Here is an 18,948-nt window from a genome sequence, read left to right on the forward strand (position 1 = left end):
CAAGAGTTCAGCAGTCTGCTTCAGAACAGCAGTCCGCTGACAATACTTGAATGATGGCTAAACTCTAGTCTTGCTTTTTTAGCAGGTTACTGCTTATTAATGAGCAAGTTTGGCAGAATCGCCATATAATAAATAAAGTTTAGATAGTGTGTTGTTAGAATTATATTCAAACATTGACTTCTCTTCTTTATTAAAAAGCCGTTTCTTTTATACAAAATCTCTATGAGCTAAAATACCTACTTACACTAATACTTACAAACTAAGTGTATTACATACATATACTTTCATTTTCTTGGGAACTACATTCTAAGCATAAATAAAATTAGCTGCGGGAAATGCAACGCAAGCATAAATAAATCGTGGGAATAATTTGTATGCAGGTAAAAGCTTGGGCGAGCATTTGGTCAGCTTTAAACAGTAACAGTAAGGTTCAAGTTACTAGACGGCGCACGGCGTAGTTTACCGTGCCGTGTGAAAATATATGTGTGTACAAATTAATGAATATGTCAATGAATCTCAGGCCGTACCAAAGCGAGCCAAAATATATGTATGTACAAATGTATTAATATGTATGTAAGAGACAAGAAGACCATCCAAAACGGGTCAAAATATATGTTTGTACAAATGAATGAATATCTTAATGAGTGAATGCTACAACGGATCCCCGAAAACCATCCTAAATTTATCTCGATCCCGAAATAGTCCAGAAAAAGTCCCGAAATTACCCAGACAGCACCCCGAAAACCATCCACAAATGATTCCGGAAGGGTCCCCAAATGATCCCGATATGGTGATATGGATTTTCTAAACTAGGCTTATAAGCTGTAATAAATAAATAAATAGTCCCGAAATGACCCTGACGGGATCCCGGACGGATCATACAGAAATGATGCCGGAGGGCACCCCAAATTATCTCGAAACAGACCCGAAAAAATCCCTAAATTACCCTGAAGGGATTCCGAAAACCATCCCGAAATGATCCCGGAATAGTCCTGAAAAGGGCCCAAAATAACCCTGACGGGATCCCGGAGGTGAATCTAATAATAAAAGCATGTTAATAAGGCAACAGGCGCGTTGAAGCCAATGAAGAGTTACAAACAAACATACAGGTAAAAGTAATAAAAGCATGTTAATAAAAACAATTGAAGGAGGAAGGATGGCGGCAGGAGAAGGAGACCACCACTGATCGTTATTCCAAAATTGTTTAGATCTCGATCTGTATGAGCCAGATATTAAATATTCTTGATTTAGGAGAAATTTGATTTCGAGTTATAACAATTTATAAATTTTGTACCATAGGGTGGGAGGAGGGGGCGGAGGGTGTCACTGCTCACTTTGTAATCCCTCGACTTATTTGACCCATTGTGTTTGTAATATTGGTGAAGGTCAGTATACTTAACGTTATAATGTATAAAAATAGGTAAAAATTAATCGAAGGGGTCGTGGACCGCCTCCCTTACTATTAGCAAAAATTTTTTAGCCAGTTGCTATGGTCTATCTGTGTCCCAAATTTGTGAACCAAAATATACCTAAAAATATTACTTCAAAAGTCATTTTACACGAAATTATAGCAGTTTAGTTCCTAATGGGCACAGCAGACTACCCTTTGTTTGTGGGTGAGAGGATAGAACGCGTTCCCGCGAAGATGTGTGTTGTGCTTGCCTATGCGGTGCGCATAAAATTTAACAAAATGAAACATTTTAGGGGGTGGCCCCTAACAATTATGATATTTTTTTTACCCTGTGAGATAAAAAAACTCTAATCCACACTATAAAAAGATCGATCCATAACTTGATACATAAAACACACGTGAACCTACATGTTTTATGCCAGCTGCGAACAGATGGCAGATCCATCTTAAATTAGAAGCTTATAATGGCGGAAATACACTCGGCGTGTTTGCCAAATCACTTCCGACGAGCGACCCCGATTAGAAAACCCTTTTCTAATTTAAAAAAACTTGTTTCTCTATTTAAGTAGTTACTTTGCCCGGGAATTGAACCCAGGACCCTCGTTGTGGTAGACGGAGCAATTCTAAGCGTGATCCAATTCAAGTGAAATATAGCACAGCTAATTTTTAACCCATAATTTATTATATTCCGCCGTGCAAACTTAGCATCTGCAAAAAATTGTAAAAAATTTAATGAGCTGATAGGCCTTAGTTAAATAAAACACAATATTTAATATTGTATTTTAGTTTTACTTCGTCGATATTTCGATTTCAGTCTGAAATCATCTTCATGACTGTCAAACACAAATAGAAAAAGGATAATTAGAATAATATTCTATTTTGCATATAGATATATAATAAAGGAACTTACACATACGACTACGTTTGATCGACTGATCAGATGTTCAAAAATTAAGTATAATAAAGCATAAGAACGAAAATAAACAATTGAAAATACCGCAAGTGTAAACAAATTTTTGCAATAACAATAATACATAGGACAAGGAACAATAAAACAGAAAAAAGTACATGAGCCATAACTATGGTGTTTAGTTGTTGTCATTGGGTAAATTTTTAGCGGGATGTTGGCTGGACGCTGTTTGCTGAGCACCGTGAAACTTGCACTGCATGTTGTTGTTGCTTCAGCAATAGATGTCGATATGCATATGCACATTGGTCGGTGTCACTTTTAAAATTCATTCTATTATCATTAGGTGTGCTCATAATATGGAGCATTCCCAGGCTAAAACGCTTATTATAATGTTTCTCAATATCCAAAATAGAAACATTTTTGAATACTTAGTTCTGTTATTTTATTGAAAAAGAAAAAAGAAATCAATAAATACAAGTTTATTATTTATTATAAATATTACAGTTATTTCATTTAGTAATTATAATCATATAATTTTCGTTTTTACATCTTTTTAAAATGTATCAAATTTTAAGATGAGTTTTGAAGCACCCTTTATATATATTTATTTTAAAGCTTAGGCTTTGGCTATCAGAAGACTAATACAATTTAACAGAAATCAATCAACCCTATTCTGCATTTCGATTACGTTCCCGTTCTCCGCTCCGCTTTAATCGAAGTTTGGTATTCTGCATTACGACGGAATCGTAAAGAGAAGAGGAAGAGCAAATGATTTTTCGAAATCATCTGTTGGTACGGAATGTGTGAACATTGGAACAAAATAAATTAAAGCAAATTTGTAAAAAACACTGAAAAACGTTTATATTTTATTATCCACGCCATTTTGTTCAAAAAAAAAGCAATAGAATATATTGCCGGAGTGTTATATTTTTTTGAGTGAAGTGCTTTCATAATTGTAAGTGTTTTTTTGTCGTTTTTTTGGCCAATTCCCTGCTGTGGCCACCAAGTTTTGTTAAAACGGATTCCTGCACGAATATAGTTGACATTTTCTGAATTTTAAGGATGCTAATTTCATTGCACTGGCCTAAAATACTTTATAAAGGTTTATTTATTCCTTCCGCAAGGATTGTTTACGTTTTCGCTTCACCTTCCTCTACGCCGGCAGCTTGCTTTGGCATATAACTAGACCCAACGAACAGACACAAATTATAGCTGTCTATTATAATGGAATCAATAGCCGCGGCATATTTGTGGAGTTGGAAAGCAACGCATACGAAAATGGCCAGACGAGAATGGAAAGGCAAATATTGCGACATTTGTGTAATCCATTTGAGATGAGTGACGAATTGTAAGAAATTGAACTTAAAAGTGGTAAAGTTTAAAGACTTATTCTCTTATTTAGGTCCAAAAAAACTCTCGACTTAACAAGGATGCTTTCAAGTATGTGTTAGATACTTTTGCGGGGCAAATACGTCCAAGGACTTCGACATCGACATGTTGTTTTTGACCTGGAAACATATAAAAAACAACCATCATCAAGCCTTCTACGTTTCTTAACAAGTTTTACTTACATTTTTGTTAAAATTCTGTTATGAATTAATAAAAAAATAAAAAGAAAATATTTTTCCGCCAACTAATTTGCAACTTAGAAAAACGGAACTACGATCGAAATGCAGAATACAAAAAATCGAACGATTCGAAGTTGGATCGAAAGAGATTGGAACACAGAATACCAAAATTGCCAAATCAAAAAAATTCCAATCCAAGTCGAAATGCAGAATAGGGCTGAATAAAATTGGTAAAGCGGTTATTAAGATATAATTGCTTATCATAAGTGGGCAGTGCTCAAAAATTTATTAGTTGTTCATCTTTGGCTCAAATACAATAACATTGAAAAACTTTTAATAATGTTTCTTAGTTAAGTATTAATAAAATATTTGGTTTTTGAATTTTTCAAAAATATGTAAGTAAATTTATACAATGTATTTTCAAGCAATTTCCTAGCGTACACATTTCACTTTTATAAGAGTATAAAATCTTAAAAGAAGTAATGCGTCCATCAAGTTTGGTGGAGATTGATAACCTTGCTAATAAGACAAAACTTTTAATCATAAGTGGGTAGAGCCACACTCCTTCATACAAATCATAACTTTATTTGATTTCGTGTTCAAATACATCCTCATAAAAAAATTTCAAAGTTTGTCCTTCAGTTTTTTTTTTTTGTTTTTTTCTACAATTTTTCAAATTTGACGAATTATTGTGACACACTCTGTTATTCTGGCATCCTGTATTTTAAATTGTTAAAGCTAAAATAATTAGCTTTCAGGTGCAGTATAAATCTTTAAAATATCTTAATTAGTTCAAAAGTTATGATTTTTGCAAAGAAAAAACACAAAAGGCGCCATAGTGCGTCGTCGAGGTTCCAATACTTGTTGTGAAGTTCTGCACGGGCATGCTCATTAAAATATTGGGTACATTAATGAAAGCACTTCTCGCCGCAAGGCAAGCCAACATTTCTTCCAGATCTCTGTATGCCATTCCTGTCCGTATATGGTTTTCTTCTTTCTCTTAATTTTTTTCTTATGTTCTGCTTCCATAAGCTGGGATTCTTTTGGCGTTTTCTAGTGGGTGTTGGAGACTTATTGGAAGCTGAAATGATAAAGTTATAAGACTTTTTGTTTATATATTAAGGAACTATAAACAACTCACAAGATCTATAGTCAGAGGGTAGTGGTTGCAAGATGACCCGTGAAGTACTTGCAGATGCACTTATGTCAAGGATATCTCCTTCATTTTCGTAAAATTTTTTAAGGTTGCACGGTGGTATATTTTCTTCTTCAGATAAATGACTGGAACTATATTTTTTATATCTTATTTCTGTTAATATGTGAAAATGGTTTAAGTACTTACTCATACAAAGTGTCCTTGTTTCGCCATTGTGAACACACATGTGGAGTCCACCAATATTTCCCCATCATCCTAAAATATTTTACAATACATTTAAATAATATTTGATACACACTATTTTCTTATTATTAAAAGCATAATAGACGTATATTTTAACTTACGTTGAGAGATCTTGGTCTAATTTTGCCGCAGGCGATTAAACGCACAACGATAGGCAGCTGACTGAAGAAATTTCATGCATTACATGCCAACCTAATAAAACCGCACTGCGTTTTTTTAGCGCACGCAAACAACCGGCGTTTTTTGCCCTAACCCAAATAGGCATGCGTTGCGACAATGTAAAGCATGTGTGCAAACGTCAAATCTAAATGTCACGCAGAACAATAATTGGAAATCGAGTTAGGGTTTCACGCAGCAAATTCAATTTGGGTTGCTCTCATACAAGTTGTATGTGAATGAGACATTTTTGACAGAAAATGACTTGCGTGCGTTTATATTAGGTTGGCATGTTACACCGCTTAAAGCTGCAGTCATTGGTGCGTTTTTCGGTAACCTTATAACAGCTGATTCGACCAACGTTATGGGAATCAATGTAATCGATTATTGGTGCCGTACCGTAACGCTAAGGTCGTAACCGTATCGTAGCCAACCAATTGGTTTTTGGTTTTTCTCCGTATCCATAACGTAAAAATATTTGGGTTGCTGAATTTAATAACTTTTTGTAGATTTTATTCATTGTTTTGGATACGTTATGACTAGGAGACTTATTTTTTGTGGAATATGTTTCTAATTTTTTGCGTTTTCTTAATTTTTATGAAATTTTCACGATTTTTAGGTTAAGGCACCATTAATTGATAACAATGTATCGTATAGGGTTACGTTAGGGATACGACTACAGCGATACGACAAACGGCACCAATGACTCCGCTTTAAGCTATGTATGAATACGACAATTGTTTAAAATTTACCTGTATGCAAATGTTGTATGTGGTCAGTTTAGCGCCACAAACGACAAATGTTTAATAGCAATAATGGAAGATGAATTTCTATAGAAATCTGTCGTATGTGACATATTCCTAGCACATATGACAAAAGACATACCCAAATGGTTATTTTCGTTAACATGCGACAAATTGCATACTAAATAACTCGAAAACTAATGGAGATAGGAAAAGTGGATCGAAGAAATTGAAAGCTCAAGCTCAATTTAGTTATTCTGCATCAAGAGTTGAAAATTGCTAAATTTCACATTCGCCGTTCGTTTTCTGGGGCGACGAGCTGTCATATCGACCGCCCTTAGCTTCCATATTGTAATTTGGTAATACAAGAGAATGATGGATCTTTGTAAAATAGTACATAGTTTCATACTTTTTCAAAACGTGGTACAAGTGCAATTTTATAATGTAAATAATTAACTTACTTATCATTATGCAACTTTATAATTTTTGTAGCAAATCAATTTGTTTTGGAAGCATGAATTTAGCTTTCTGGTCTGAAATTAATATAAAGAGTCACCCCAAAAAGTTATATCCGGTCTGAATTATACGGCGGCCACCGTGGTGTGATGGTAGCGTGCTCCGCCTACCACACCGTATGCCCTGGGTTCACACCCCGGGCAAAGAACCAACAAAATTTTAGAATTAAGGTTTTTCAATTAGAAGAACATTTACTAAGCGGGGTCGCCCCTCGGCAGTGTTTGGCAAGCGCTCCCGGTGTATTTCTGCCATGAAAAGCTCTCAGTGAAAACTCATCTGCCTTGCAGATGCCGTTCGGAGTTGGCATAAAACATGTAGGTCCCGTCAGGCCAATTTGTAGGGAAAATCAAGAGGAGAACGACGAAGATTGGAAGAAAAGCTCGACCTAAGAACTCTTTGGAGGTTATCGCGCCTTACATTTATTTTTTTTTTTGAAGTGGGCATATATTGTTCTTGAGTACAATACCAACTAATATTCCATGTTAGTTGACGTTGCAAATCGAGGGTTGCCCTTTGCTTAATGTCTCAAAGTAATCTGAAATAAGTGCTTCAATAACTAAATATTTTCGAGAAAAAATTAAACAACACAACAGCAGATCGGACAAGGCTATCAACTCAGGTCCTGGTTTAGAGTATTAATCCAGCAAACCTGTAGAAAGATCGATGTTTGGCCCACTACACTGAAGGCTCTTTAATAGGTTCGCCACAAGGTGCGGCTGTTAATATCAAACTTATTTGTGTTAATATCAAACCTATTTTGAACATTTCGAAACTGACTCATAACTTAGATGCAGCTTTTTTGTTGTAGGCCTATTATACTCGTAGATTTCTCAACATTCCGTTATCGATTGCGTTAGCACTTTACATAACCGTCAGAAAATAGAGAAAAACGACTAATGTTAGAGAGCCCTTGGGGTTGACAAATGAAGGTGCATGGAGCAGTTATATTACTTGGGCCACCCTCTGAACCGAGCCAACTGTGGGCAGGTGGTCCGAAGCCAGAAAGAGCATCGATCAACAGCCAAGTTGTCAAGCCAGCTGTTATAGCTCCCCATAAGCCTGTTTGAGTCATCGTCTTTTTCCTACAATGCACATCTTCGAGCATAACCTGGGATTCACTCCTATGTAGGGTCCACCTGGTCAGACCATTGCACCAGCCAACAAATGGCACGAGGTTGGGAACGGAAGCACAGGGCCATTCAGGCGGACGAGCTTCTGCTTTTAATTGAACTGGGTAGCTGCTGAGGTTAAACGGGTCGTCATACAACGGTGTAATGGAATAATGCGCTCCGCAGAGCGAGTTGGGCGCAGGCCTTGAAGCTGGGCATAAGTATACAACAAGTTCAACTGAAAACTGAAAAACAAAAGCATCGGTTAGCTTTTTTGTCACTACCGTGACAAAGGTTTCAAGGCCTATCCCTTAATGGGAATGGTGTCCGCTTGGCTTAAGTTCACTTTCTGGTCTGAATTAAAACACATAATGGCAAATTTTACCTCATTTCCGTCCCCGAGATACCATTGTCGAAACAAGGAAATTTAAATACTGCGACGTTGCTGACGGTAATTATTTACTTTAGCTCACAACTGCTAAAACTCGTCCAAAAATATCGGGAGAGATGTCAAAAGGACGTGCTTTGGAACCAGGATTACGAATACGAAAGCGGAAATTGAAAATTGTATTTCTTTTCGGAGATATTTGCAAAACAAAATTTTAATTTTTCGTGTGGTTGTTGTAATTTTGATGATTTTGATTACCCACAAGAAAAAATGTGGGTAAAAGTGTTTTGCGGGGATATATTTTGGTCTCCAAACCGGTGTTGGACCCACCTAGGGTAATTTTTTATAAGCGCTGCCGAAGTCCGCCAATGTAGAAAGGTGTTCCAAGCTCCGGGGCCATTTTTCGGTTTTTTGGAAATATCTTTTGACAAAAAAAATTTTTAATTTCCGCTTTTGGATTCATGGTTCTGGGATTCAAAACGCGTCTTTTGACACCTTTTGAACGAGTTTTAGCAATTGTGAGCTAAAGTAAATAATTACCGTCAGCAACGTCGCAGTATTTAAATTTCCTTGTTCCGACAATGGCATCTTTAGCAGTTGTGAGCTAAAGTAAAGAATTACCTTGCTGACAAATGCTATAGTTTGTGTCTGAAGACGAACGCGCTGCTCGGCGTGGACCAGAAAGCCACGGTTGGTAAAGTAAGTGTAAAAAATCTTAATCGATACTATCACCCTCCACGAAGAGGCTTTACGTAATGATTATGGCTGATTGAATTTGCCGGACCACCACGATTAAGCATTAAAATATTAATATTACGACCCAACAAAACCTATAAAAGAAACTGTAAAAAGATGATTAGACCAATTATTATGCATAGGTATTTTTTAAATATCAAAACATCTTACCATAATTTAACTCGAAAAATTGTTAAATCTTGATAATTTCTTTAAATAAACAAAATTATTATATAAGAATTGTCACAGGTTTGAATAAGAGACAAGTCAACACAAAACAAAATTGGAGGAAAAAAGTAATGCCGTTGTATATTTTTTTTAGAAAAATCGATCCTATAGTTTACCATACGTTCTTTCCTCTGAATTAAAAAGCAGTTTCGTAAAGCGATATCATTCTAATTTCTAAGGGCGTTCTAGAGCAAGAAACTACTTACATCCGTCACCTTCCATTATTACATTATATTATAAAATATCCAAGAAATATTTATACAATAATTTACACTGATTATTTTAGACGCACCAAAGCTACATTGTACAGTAAATTGAGGGTATATATGTATCAACGAGTAGCCACATACATCAGTATAATTTACATCCATCCATAAGTCTTCTTCTCGAACATCAGAAGGGAACCACATACCGCTCAATGGATCACAAAGTCGATGTTGTCGGAAGCATCATGGGGAAATGGGGTCGTTGGCAATTACGCACCGTGTTGTTAATTTTTTTGTGTAAGATTCCATCATCATGGTTTATGGCCTGCATTATTTTCACAGCACCAGCGCCGCGACATGGTGAATTTTTCTGCAAACCACAGAATATTGTTGCACCTCAAAATGAAACGCTGTGGATAAAAGTATCACATCCACAAAAGGAAGAAGTTGATGATCAAGAATTTAGTATAGACTTTTGTAATATATATGAGGATGCACAAGAGCACGCTCATAAATATTATCGATATGAGCGGCCCGAGCTAGAACCTCGCTTATGGGAGGAGCCGACTTCACGTAACGCGAACATCATCCCATGTCAGCAGTTCGAGCATAGAACTGAATATCATTCAGTAGTAACGCAGTATGACTTAGTCTGCTCACGTGACATTTTGGTATCAGTAACACAATTCTTTCATTTGTTTGGCGTTCTCACTGGCGGAGTTTTGGCAAATCATCTGCTGAATTAGTAAGTAACAGTTACATAGTTCATTTAATAAAGAATACATACTATGGACCAATGGAATATGAAACTCAAACCTACCCCTAAAAGTGCGTGCACACTAAGCGACGCGACACGTAGCGACACGATCCACAAAATATTCGCGGCATTTTTGCCCAATTGGTCAACTTGGTCGTGTCGTGTCTTTCGACTGTCGCTATGTGTGCATCGTTCCAAAAGAATACATGCAAAGAATATTTTGTCGCTACGTGTCGCGTCGCTTAGTGTGCCCGCACTTTAATTCCAACATTCGGTAAAAGCCCAGTCACATAAGCGGTTTTTCAGATAGATGCGTTTAACACAATCTTATTCATTATGAGTAGAATGCACGTATTTTTATGGAGAAGGGTAGATCAAGCGACACTTGCGCCATCAGCATGAAAAAGTAGCAATCTTAAAACTTTTGTTGCAAGCAAAGCATAAGAAGAAGAATTTGAAATTTGATTTGGCTAAGGATGCTTTCACACTTTGCAAGTGCAATTTTTTCGCAGACTTGTTACTTTTCTAAAATGTTTCACAGTTAAAAACTGCTAATTAAACAAATGAATAGAACACAAAATATGTTGGCAAGTATTTTTCTTGCATAGTGAGAATGTTTATAACATTTCTTCGCGAAATTTTGTATATGAATGGGCATGGCGAAAAAACTTCAAATGCCAAGTAGGAGGTCTTTTATATTTACTAACGGAACATCTTGCGTGATTGTGGCGATGTAACTGGCATGCATAAGACTGCGTTGAACGCATCTATATGAAAAACTTCATTGTAGCTCGGCCATAACGCTAAAATTCCATCGCCAAAAATATCTAAAACAGTCACAAGCGCGTTGAAAACTATGCAACATTTAGCACCATGTGGGCACCGGGAATAACAGCCTAACTCCTATATTTGTACATAGGAATTAGGTGGTTATTCCTTATAGCCGTATGATACTACATGTTGCATACTTTTCCGAGATCTTGGTACTGCCTTAGATAGTCCTCGTGTTCCAATGGTACATGAACAAGATACGGATAGAGATGTAACATGCAAATGCAACAACAATGTGATCCATATGGTTCACATTGCTGTTGCATTTTCATGTTAAATTTCTATCCGTATCTGCTTCATGTACAATTCTTCAAAATATCTAGAATAGTTTCAGAGAATTTGCACTTACGGCCCGATTCTTAGCGTTACCGGTAAAATAGTACCCAGAACATTATGTAAACGAAAATCGTTACCAGTTGTTTCATTCGCGATTATGGCCAAAGTGGTAACGCTGTCATCACCGAAAAACTCACCAGTGTCTGTGGTGAAATTTAAAAGTTGGTTTTCTTCGCTTTACCCATGGCGGAACGATACAAGGTGGCAGCATGGGACAGTTGAATATAAACTTTTTTTATTTAATTTGATACATCAACTTCCGGCGCAGTACGATATTGACATTTGTCCATCGAATTTACAAAAACGAAGTACACGGAATTTTTATTTATGTTTGTAGGTATGTCACCATGCTGCCACCGTGTATGGTTCCGCCATGGCTTTACCGAAAATGTGTCACTCGTAGATACGATGTTAACGAATAAACAAGACGATGTGTATATACATATGTATGTACATACATGCATACGTTTTTACATAGCTATATTGTAATATATACTGTGAAAGTATATGGAATCAAATATGTATAGCAAGAGGCAACACTTTTTTATACTCAGTTGAGCAGAGCTCACAGAGTATATTAACTTTGATTGGATAACGGTTGGTTGTACAGGTATAAAGGAATCGAGATAGATATAGACTTCCATATATCAAAATCATCAGTATCGAAAAAAAATTTGATTGAGCCATGTCCGTCCGTCCGTCTGTCCGTTAACACGATAACTTGAGTAAATTTTGAGGTATCTTGATGAAATTTGGTATGTAGATTCCTGGGCACTCATCTCAGATCGCTATTTAAAATGAACGATATCGGACTATAACCACGCCCACTTTTTCGATATCGAAAATTTCGAAAAACCGAAAAAATGCGATAATTCATTGCCAAAGGCGGTTAAAGCGATGAAACTTGGTAGATGGGTTGACGTTATGACGCAGAATAGAAAATTAGTAAGATTTTGGGCAATGGGTGTGGCACCGCCCACTTTTACAAGAAGGTAATTTAAAAGTTTTGCAAGCTGTAATTTGGCAGTCGTTGAAGATATCATGATGAAATTTGGCAGGAACGTTACTACTATTACTATATATGAGCTAAATAAAAATTAGCAAAATTGGATGAAGAACACGCCCACTTTTTAAAAAATTTTTTTTTTAAATTCAAATTTTAACAAAAAATTTAATATCTTTACTGTATATAAGTAAATTAAGTCAAAATTCAACTCCAGTAATGATATGATGCAACAAAATACAAAAATAAAAGAAAATTTCAAAATGGGCGTGGCTCCGCCCATTTTCATTTAGTTTATCTAGAATACTTTTAATGCCATAAGTCGAACAAAAATTTATCAATCCTTCTCAAATTTGGTAGGGGCATAGATTCTATGACGGTAACTGTTCTCTGTGAAAATGGGCGAAATCGGTGGAAGCCACGCCCAGTTTTAATACACAGTCCACCGTCTGTCCTTCCGCTCGGCCGTTAACACAATAACTTGAGCAAAAACCGATATATCTTTACTAAACTTAGCCCACGTACTTATCTGAACTGACTTTATATTGGTATAAAAAAATGGCCGAAATCCGACCATAACCACGCCCACTTTATCGATATCGAAAATTACGCAAAATGAAAAAATGCCATAATTCTATACCAAATACGAAAAAAGGGATGAAACATGGTAACTGGATTGGTTTATTGACACAAAATATAACTTTGGAAAAGCTTTGTAAAATGGGTGTGACACCTACCATATTAAGTAGAAGAAAATGAAAAAGTTCTACAAGGCGAAATCAACAGCCCTTGGAATCTTGGCAGGAATACTGTTAGTGGTATTGCATATATAAATAAATTAGCAGTACCCGACAGATGATTTTCTGGATCACCTGGTCCACATTTTGGTCGATATCGCGAGAACGCCTTCACATATACATCTAATAGCCACTCGCTTTTAAAACCCTCATTAATACCTTTAATTTGATATCCATATCGTACAAACACATTCTAGAGTCACCCCTGGCCCACCCTAATGGCGATATCTCGAAAAGGCGTTCACCTATAGACCTAATGTCCACTCCCTCTTAAAATGCTCAGTAACACCTTTCGTTTGATACCCATATCGTACCAACATTCTAGAGTCACTCCTGGCCCACCCTAATGGCGATATCTCGAAAAGGCGTTCACCTATAGACCTAATGTCCACTCCCTCTTAAAAGGCTCAGTAACACCTTTCGTTTGATACCCATATCGTACAAACATTCTAGAGTCACCCCTGGCCCACCCTAATGGCGATATCTCGAAAAGGCGTCCACCTATAGACCTAATGCCCACTCCCTCTTAAAATGCTCATTAACACATTAAGTTTGATACCAATATCGTACAAACATTCTAGAGTCACCCCTGGCCCACCCTAATGGCGATATCTCGAAAAGGCGTCCACCTATAGACCTAATGTCCACTCCCTCTTAAAATGCTCAGTAACACCTTTCGTTTGATACCCATATCGTACAAACATTCTAGAGTCACTCTTGGTCCACCTTTATGGCGATATCTCTAAAAGGTGTCCACCTATAGAACTAAGGATTACTCCCTTTTAAAATACTCATTACCACCTTTCATTTGGTACCCATATCGTACAAACACATTCTAGAGTCACCCTGGCCCACCCTAATGGCGATATCTCGAAAAGGCGTCCACCTATAGACCTAATGCCCACTCCCTCTTAAAATGCTCAGTAACACCTTTCGTTTGATACCCATATCGTACAAACATTCTAGAGTCACCCTTGGTCCACCTTTATGGCGATATCTCGAAAAGGCGTACACCCATAGAACTAAGGATTACTCCCTTTTAAAATACTCATTACCACCTTTCATTTGATACCCATATCGTACAAACACATTCTAGAGTCACCCCTGGCCCACCCTAATGGCGATATCTCGAAAAGGCGTCCACCTATAGACCTAATGCCCACTCCCTCTTAAAATGCTCAGTAACACCTTTCGTTTGATACCCATATCGTACAAACATTCTAGAGTCACCCCCGGCCCACCCTAATGGCGATATCTCGAAAAGGCGTCCACCTATAGACCTAATGCCCACTCCCTCTTAAAATGCTCAGTAACACCTTTCGTTTGATACCCATATCGTACAAACACATTCTAGAGTCACCCCTGGCCCACCCTAATGACGATACCTCGAAAAGGCGTCCACCTATAGACCTCATGCCCACTCCCTCTTAAAATGCTCAGTAACACTTTTGGTTTGATACCCATATCGTACAAACATTCTAGATTCACCCCTGGCCCACCCTAATGGCGATATCTCGAAACGGCGTCCAGCTATGGAACTAAGGATCACTCCTTTTCAAAATACTCATTAACAGCTTTCATTTGATACCCATATCGTACAAACATATTCTAGAGTCACCCCTGGTCCACCTTTATGGCGATTTCTCGAAAAGGCGTTCACCGATAGAACTAAAGCCCATTCCCTTTTAAAATACTCATTACCACCTTTCATTTGATACCCATATCGTACAAACACATTCTAGAGCCACCCCTGGTCCACCTCAATGGCGATATCTCGAAAAGGCGTCCACCGATAGACCTAAGGCCCACTCCCTCTTAAAATGCTCAGTAACACCTTTCATTTGATACCCATATCGTACAAACAAATTCTAGAGTCAGCCCTGCTCCACCTTTATGGCGATATCCCTAAATGGCGTCCATCCATAGAACTATGGCCTACTCTTTCTTAAAATACTCTTTAATACCTTCCATTTGATACACATGTCATACAACCACATTCCATGGTTACCCTAGGTTCATTTTCCTACATGTTGATTTTCCTTATTTTGTCTCCAAAGCTCTCAACTGAGTATGTAATGTTCGGTTACACCCGAACTTAGCCTTCCTTACTTGTTTATTTTATATTTATCTTAAAAATCGTTTAGGTATGTAGATTTGTTCACTATATATTTCTTATCTTATACATCCGATTATTCGGAGATTACGAATGAGATAAGATTATTGTTCAGCCCTTTCATGAAAGGTATAAAGTCTTCGGGACAGCCGAAGACAGTCCTGTCCTTACTTGTTACTATTATGTTTACTTATTTGCGCCAGAGACAATGTAAAGATAGAGACATTGCAGGGACGAAAAATAGTGTGAAGCAAGATTCACAAAACTCTAGTAGGTCACTTTCACCACTTACCACAGCAGAATTTGTTAAACTACCACTGTCTATTTATTATTTAACAATTATTTGTACACTTTTAATTCAGCTAATGTGTTCAGAATTTATATTTTTACACTCTAGAACTACAATCGGTGTATTTTGTGCGCTTAAATTATGTTAAAAATCGTGTTAAAATTTGTGGTGTGGTGGAAGTGACCTACTAGAATTTTGTGAAGCTCCGCTGCTTTCCACTGAAGTTCGCGCATGCAACATCTTTATCTTCAAAAATTTTTGTTTGCGCTCACAATTCTTTATTTTTCAGTATTGCCTTTTTATAAACAACAACTTTTGTGTGGTTACATCGATGTTACCACCTATTTTAGTGGGTAAACAATTATCCGGCTACTTTCGTGGGCAGAATACCAAAAGGGTACAAAAGCTACGACATGAAGAAAGTTGCCTTGGTGAAGAAAGTTGTTACCACATTAGAATCATGCTGTTAATGAGAAGGCGGAAGTGCTAGATTCCAACTTTTTATTGTGCACACGTCTTGCGATTCACCACTTTCCCTGAAATTTCAATATTAACAGTCAACAGCTTCAACTTGTGTTAACATTAACAAGATTTCTCTGATTTTCTCTTAAGATGATTTCTTTGAGAGAATATAGGTATTAGTAGGATTAATTATATTTGATTTTTGTTATTTGTAGCAAAATATTTGCATGTTTTATCTGTTTTATTATGAATTTGAATTAAATTTAATTAATTTAGAAATTTTAAAAAGTATGCTTTAAGCTGGCTTGAGGTCTATGGATCATAAATTAAAACGCTAGTTTTATTTATTTTGTATCAATATATTTCGATTACTCATGGTAAGCGTCTTCAGAGGAACTATAATAAACATAAAAACAAAAAATAATATAATATAAATTATGTAAAACCACATTTCAAAAAATATTTTAAATATAATTACTTTAAACATTAATTAGGTACATACAAATTATGACACCAATCCGTTCCGTTGAATGACAAAAACTGAACTTATCTTTATTATTTGGCAATTTCTTTTTTATACTACTTACTTAACTAAGTTGCTAACATACTTATAAATTTACTTATTCGCTTACAGTGCAATAATTTTATTAACAATGTTGTTGTTGTTCCTCTTTACAAATTGGCTGATTATCAAAATAAATTTTAAATTTGTTTGTTTTTATTGCTTTTATTGTATTCTTATAATTTTGCGTATGCAATAGAAAGTAACTTAATTGGGCAACCAACGGGTTCACATTACGTCTGCACGGCTTCCGCTTAAATTTAGTGCAACGGAATGCGAAGCAGTTGTTGTTGTTTTATTAAAGTATTGTTTACTGAATTTGGGTTGCAGTAACTCCTGTGTAGGCAATATGTGACGACTATTGCTAGCTGTGCTTACTACCCCCTTCTTAATTATTTGCGTCGGGATTTCCTGTTAACCACTTCCAAGCAGACCCTATTAAGTCAATTGATCGTCTGTGTTTGGTAGCGTTTTGGGTTCGTAACTTGTCCAGTATATTGTCTATCTCTGTAAGTTCATGTTCTAGTTGCGGAAATAAAATGTTTGTCTTACTAACTTCGTGTCGTACTATTTGTCTTATATTGTCAACTACTCTGTCGTACTTATCCAGGTCTATAGTATGTATAATTTTGTATGTTCCTTTGGTAAATTTTCCTAGTCCTTGTTTAATTGTCAGTACTGTGCTATCGTATTTGTATGCCTCTACTGTTGCAGTCTTCCAACAAGGTAAAAGTCTAAATTAGATAGCGTTCGTTAGTTTTTCAGATGTGATTTATGTATTTTCCTATTATTAGTTGTAGTTATTGTTACGTTATTATCCTTAGCAACGGTTTCGTTCCTGAATATGGGTTCTGTTTTACTCTTGATTTGTTTATCCTTCTTTAGGACATATCCTGGTTCGTAGCTTTTTGGCTTCGACCTTTTCCTGTTAAGGGTTTTTAGCATATTTTTTTGTTTCATAGCTATTTCATTACGAAGGTCTACATTCATTATGTACCAAAAATTCGTGAGATCTAATTTATTCTTTCTTCACTAAGTTGCTAACATACTTATAAATTTACTTATTCGCTTACAGTGCAATAATTTTATTAACAATGTTGTTGTTGTTCCTCTTTACAAATTGGCTGATTATCAAAATAAATTTTAAATTTGTTTGTTTTTATTGCTTTTATTGTATTCTTATAATTTTGCGTATGCAAGAGAAAGTAACTTAATTGGGCAACCAACGGGTTCACATTACGTCTGCACGGCTTCCGCTTAAATTTAGTGCAACGGAATGCGAAGCAGTTGTTGTTGTTTTATTAAAGTATTGTTTACTGAATTTGGGTTGCAGTAACTGCTGTGTAGGCAATATGTGACGACTATTGCTAGCTGTGCTTACTACCCCCTTCTTAATTATTTGCGTCGGGATTTCCTGTTAACAACTTCCAAGCAGACCCTATTAAGTCAATTGATCGTCTGTGTTTGGTAGCGTTTTGGGTTCGTAACTTGTCCAGTATATTGTCTATCTCTGTAAGTTCATGTTCTAGTTGCGGAAATAAAATGTTTGTCTTACTAACTTCGTGTCGTACTATTGGTCTTATATTGTCAACTACTCTGTCGTACTTATCCAGGTCTATAGTATGTATAATTTTGTATGTTCCTTTGGTAATTTTTCCTAGTCCTTGTTTAATTGTCAGTACTGTGCTATCGTATTTGTATGCCTCTACTGTTGCAGTCTTCCAACAAGGTAAAAGTCTAAATTAGATAGCGTTCGTTAGTTTTTCAGATGTGATTTATGTATTTTCCTATTATTAGTTGTAGTTATTGTTACGTTATTATCCTTAGCAACGGTTTCGTTCCTGAATATGGGTTCTGTTTTACTCTTGATTTGTTTATCCTTCTTTAGGACATATCCTGGTTCGTAGCTTTTTGGCTTCGACCTTTTCCTGTATCGACGGGTTTTTTCTTCGTAACCGAGTGTATTATGTTATTATACCTATCAACGGCAATGTTGACAATGCGTTTTAGTGAGCAATCAGGATATTCTGATTGTAGACATCTAACAATTTCTATAATTGTAGAGTGCACACGCTCGATTGTGCCGTTAACTTCAGTCTTTTGGGGTGGTGCTAAATAAATTGAGTGTTATTGGACTTATGAAGCTACCCTCGTTGTCTATCACTAAGGTCTTTGGCACAGTAAAGTAATGTAGGAGTTTAATTAGTTTGTCTCTGATATGTAACACAGATTTATTTTTGATTTTAAAGAATTTTACAAATTTAGAAAATTCGTCAACGGATGTAAATAAATTTTTGCCAGACATTTCATTATGTCAATGTGCAATATTTCTATTGGGAATGAAGGTATTGGCGTTGATTGTAGTTCAGGCTTTTGAGGGTGGCGATCGTACTTGTTGCACCCACATGTTGTGCATGATTTTGTGTATT

General features: G+C 36.4%; 1 protein-coding gene across 4 annotated transcripts in view; it reads left to right on the forward strand.

The window, feature by feature from the left end:
* The window catches only part of LOC137236796 (solute carrier family 22 member 3), a 514,473-nt gene that overhangs the window by 35,288 nt on the left and 460,237 nt on the right, over window positions 1-18,948 (forward strand). For all 4 annotated transcript variants that reach the window (XM_067759793.1, XM_067759795.1, XM_067759796.1 and 1 more), the window contains exon 2: window positions 9,450-10,114. In XM_067759793.1, the coding sequence (XP_067615894.1) occupies window positions 9,582-10,114 (533 nt within the window). In that variant the 5' untranslated portion in view covers window positions 9,450-9,581. The remainder of the gene's footprint in view (window positions 1-9,449; window positions 10,115-18,948) is intronic.

Source organism: Eurosta solidaginis, chromosome 1 (assembly GCF_040869045.1).
Source record: "Eurosta solidaginis isolate ZX-2024a chromosome 1, ASM4086904v1, whole genome shotgun sequence".
Classification (NCBI taxonomy): Eukaryota; Metazoa; Arthropoda; class Insecta; order Diptera; family Tephritidae; genus Eurosta; species Eurosta solidaginis.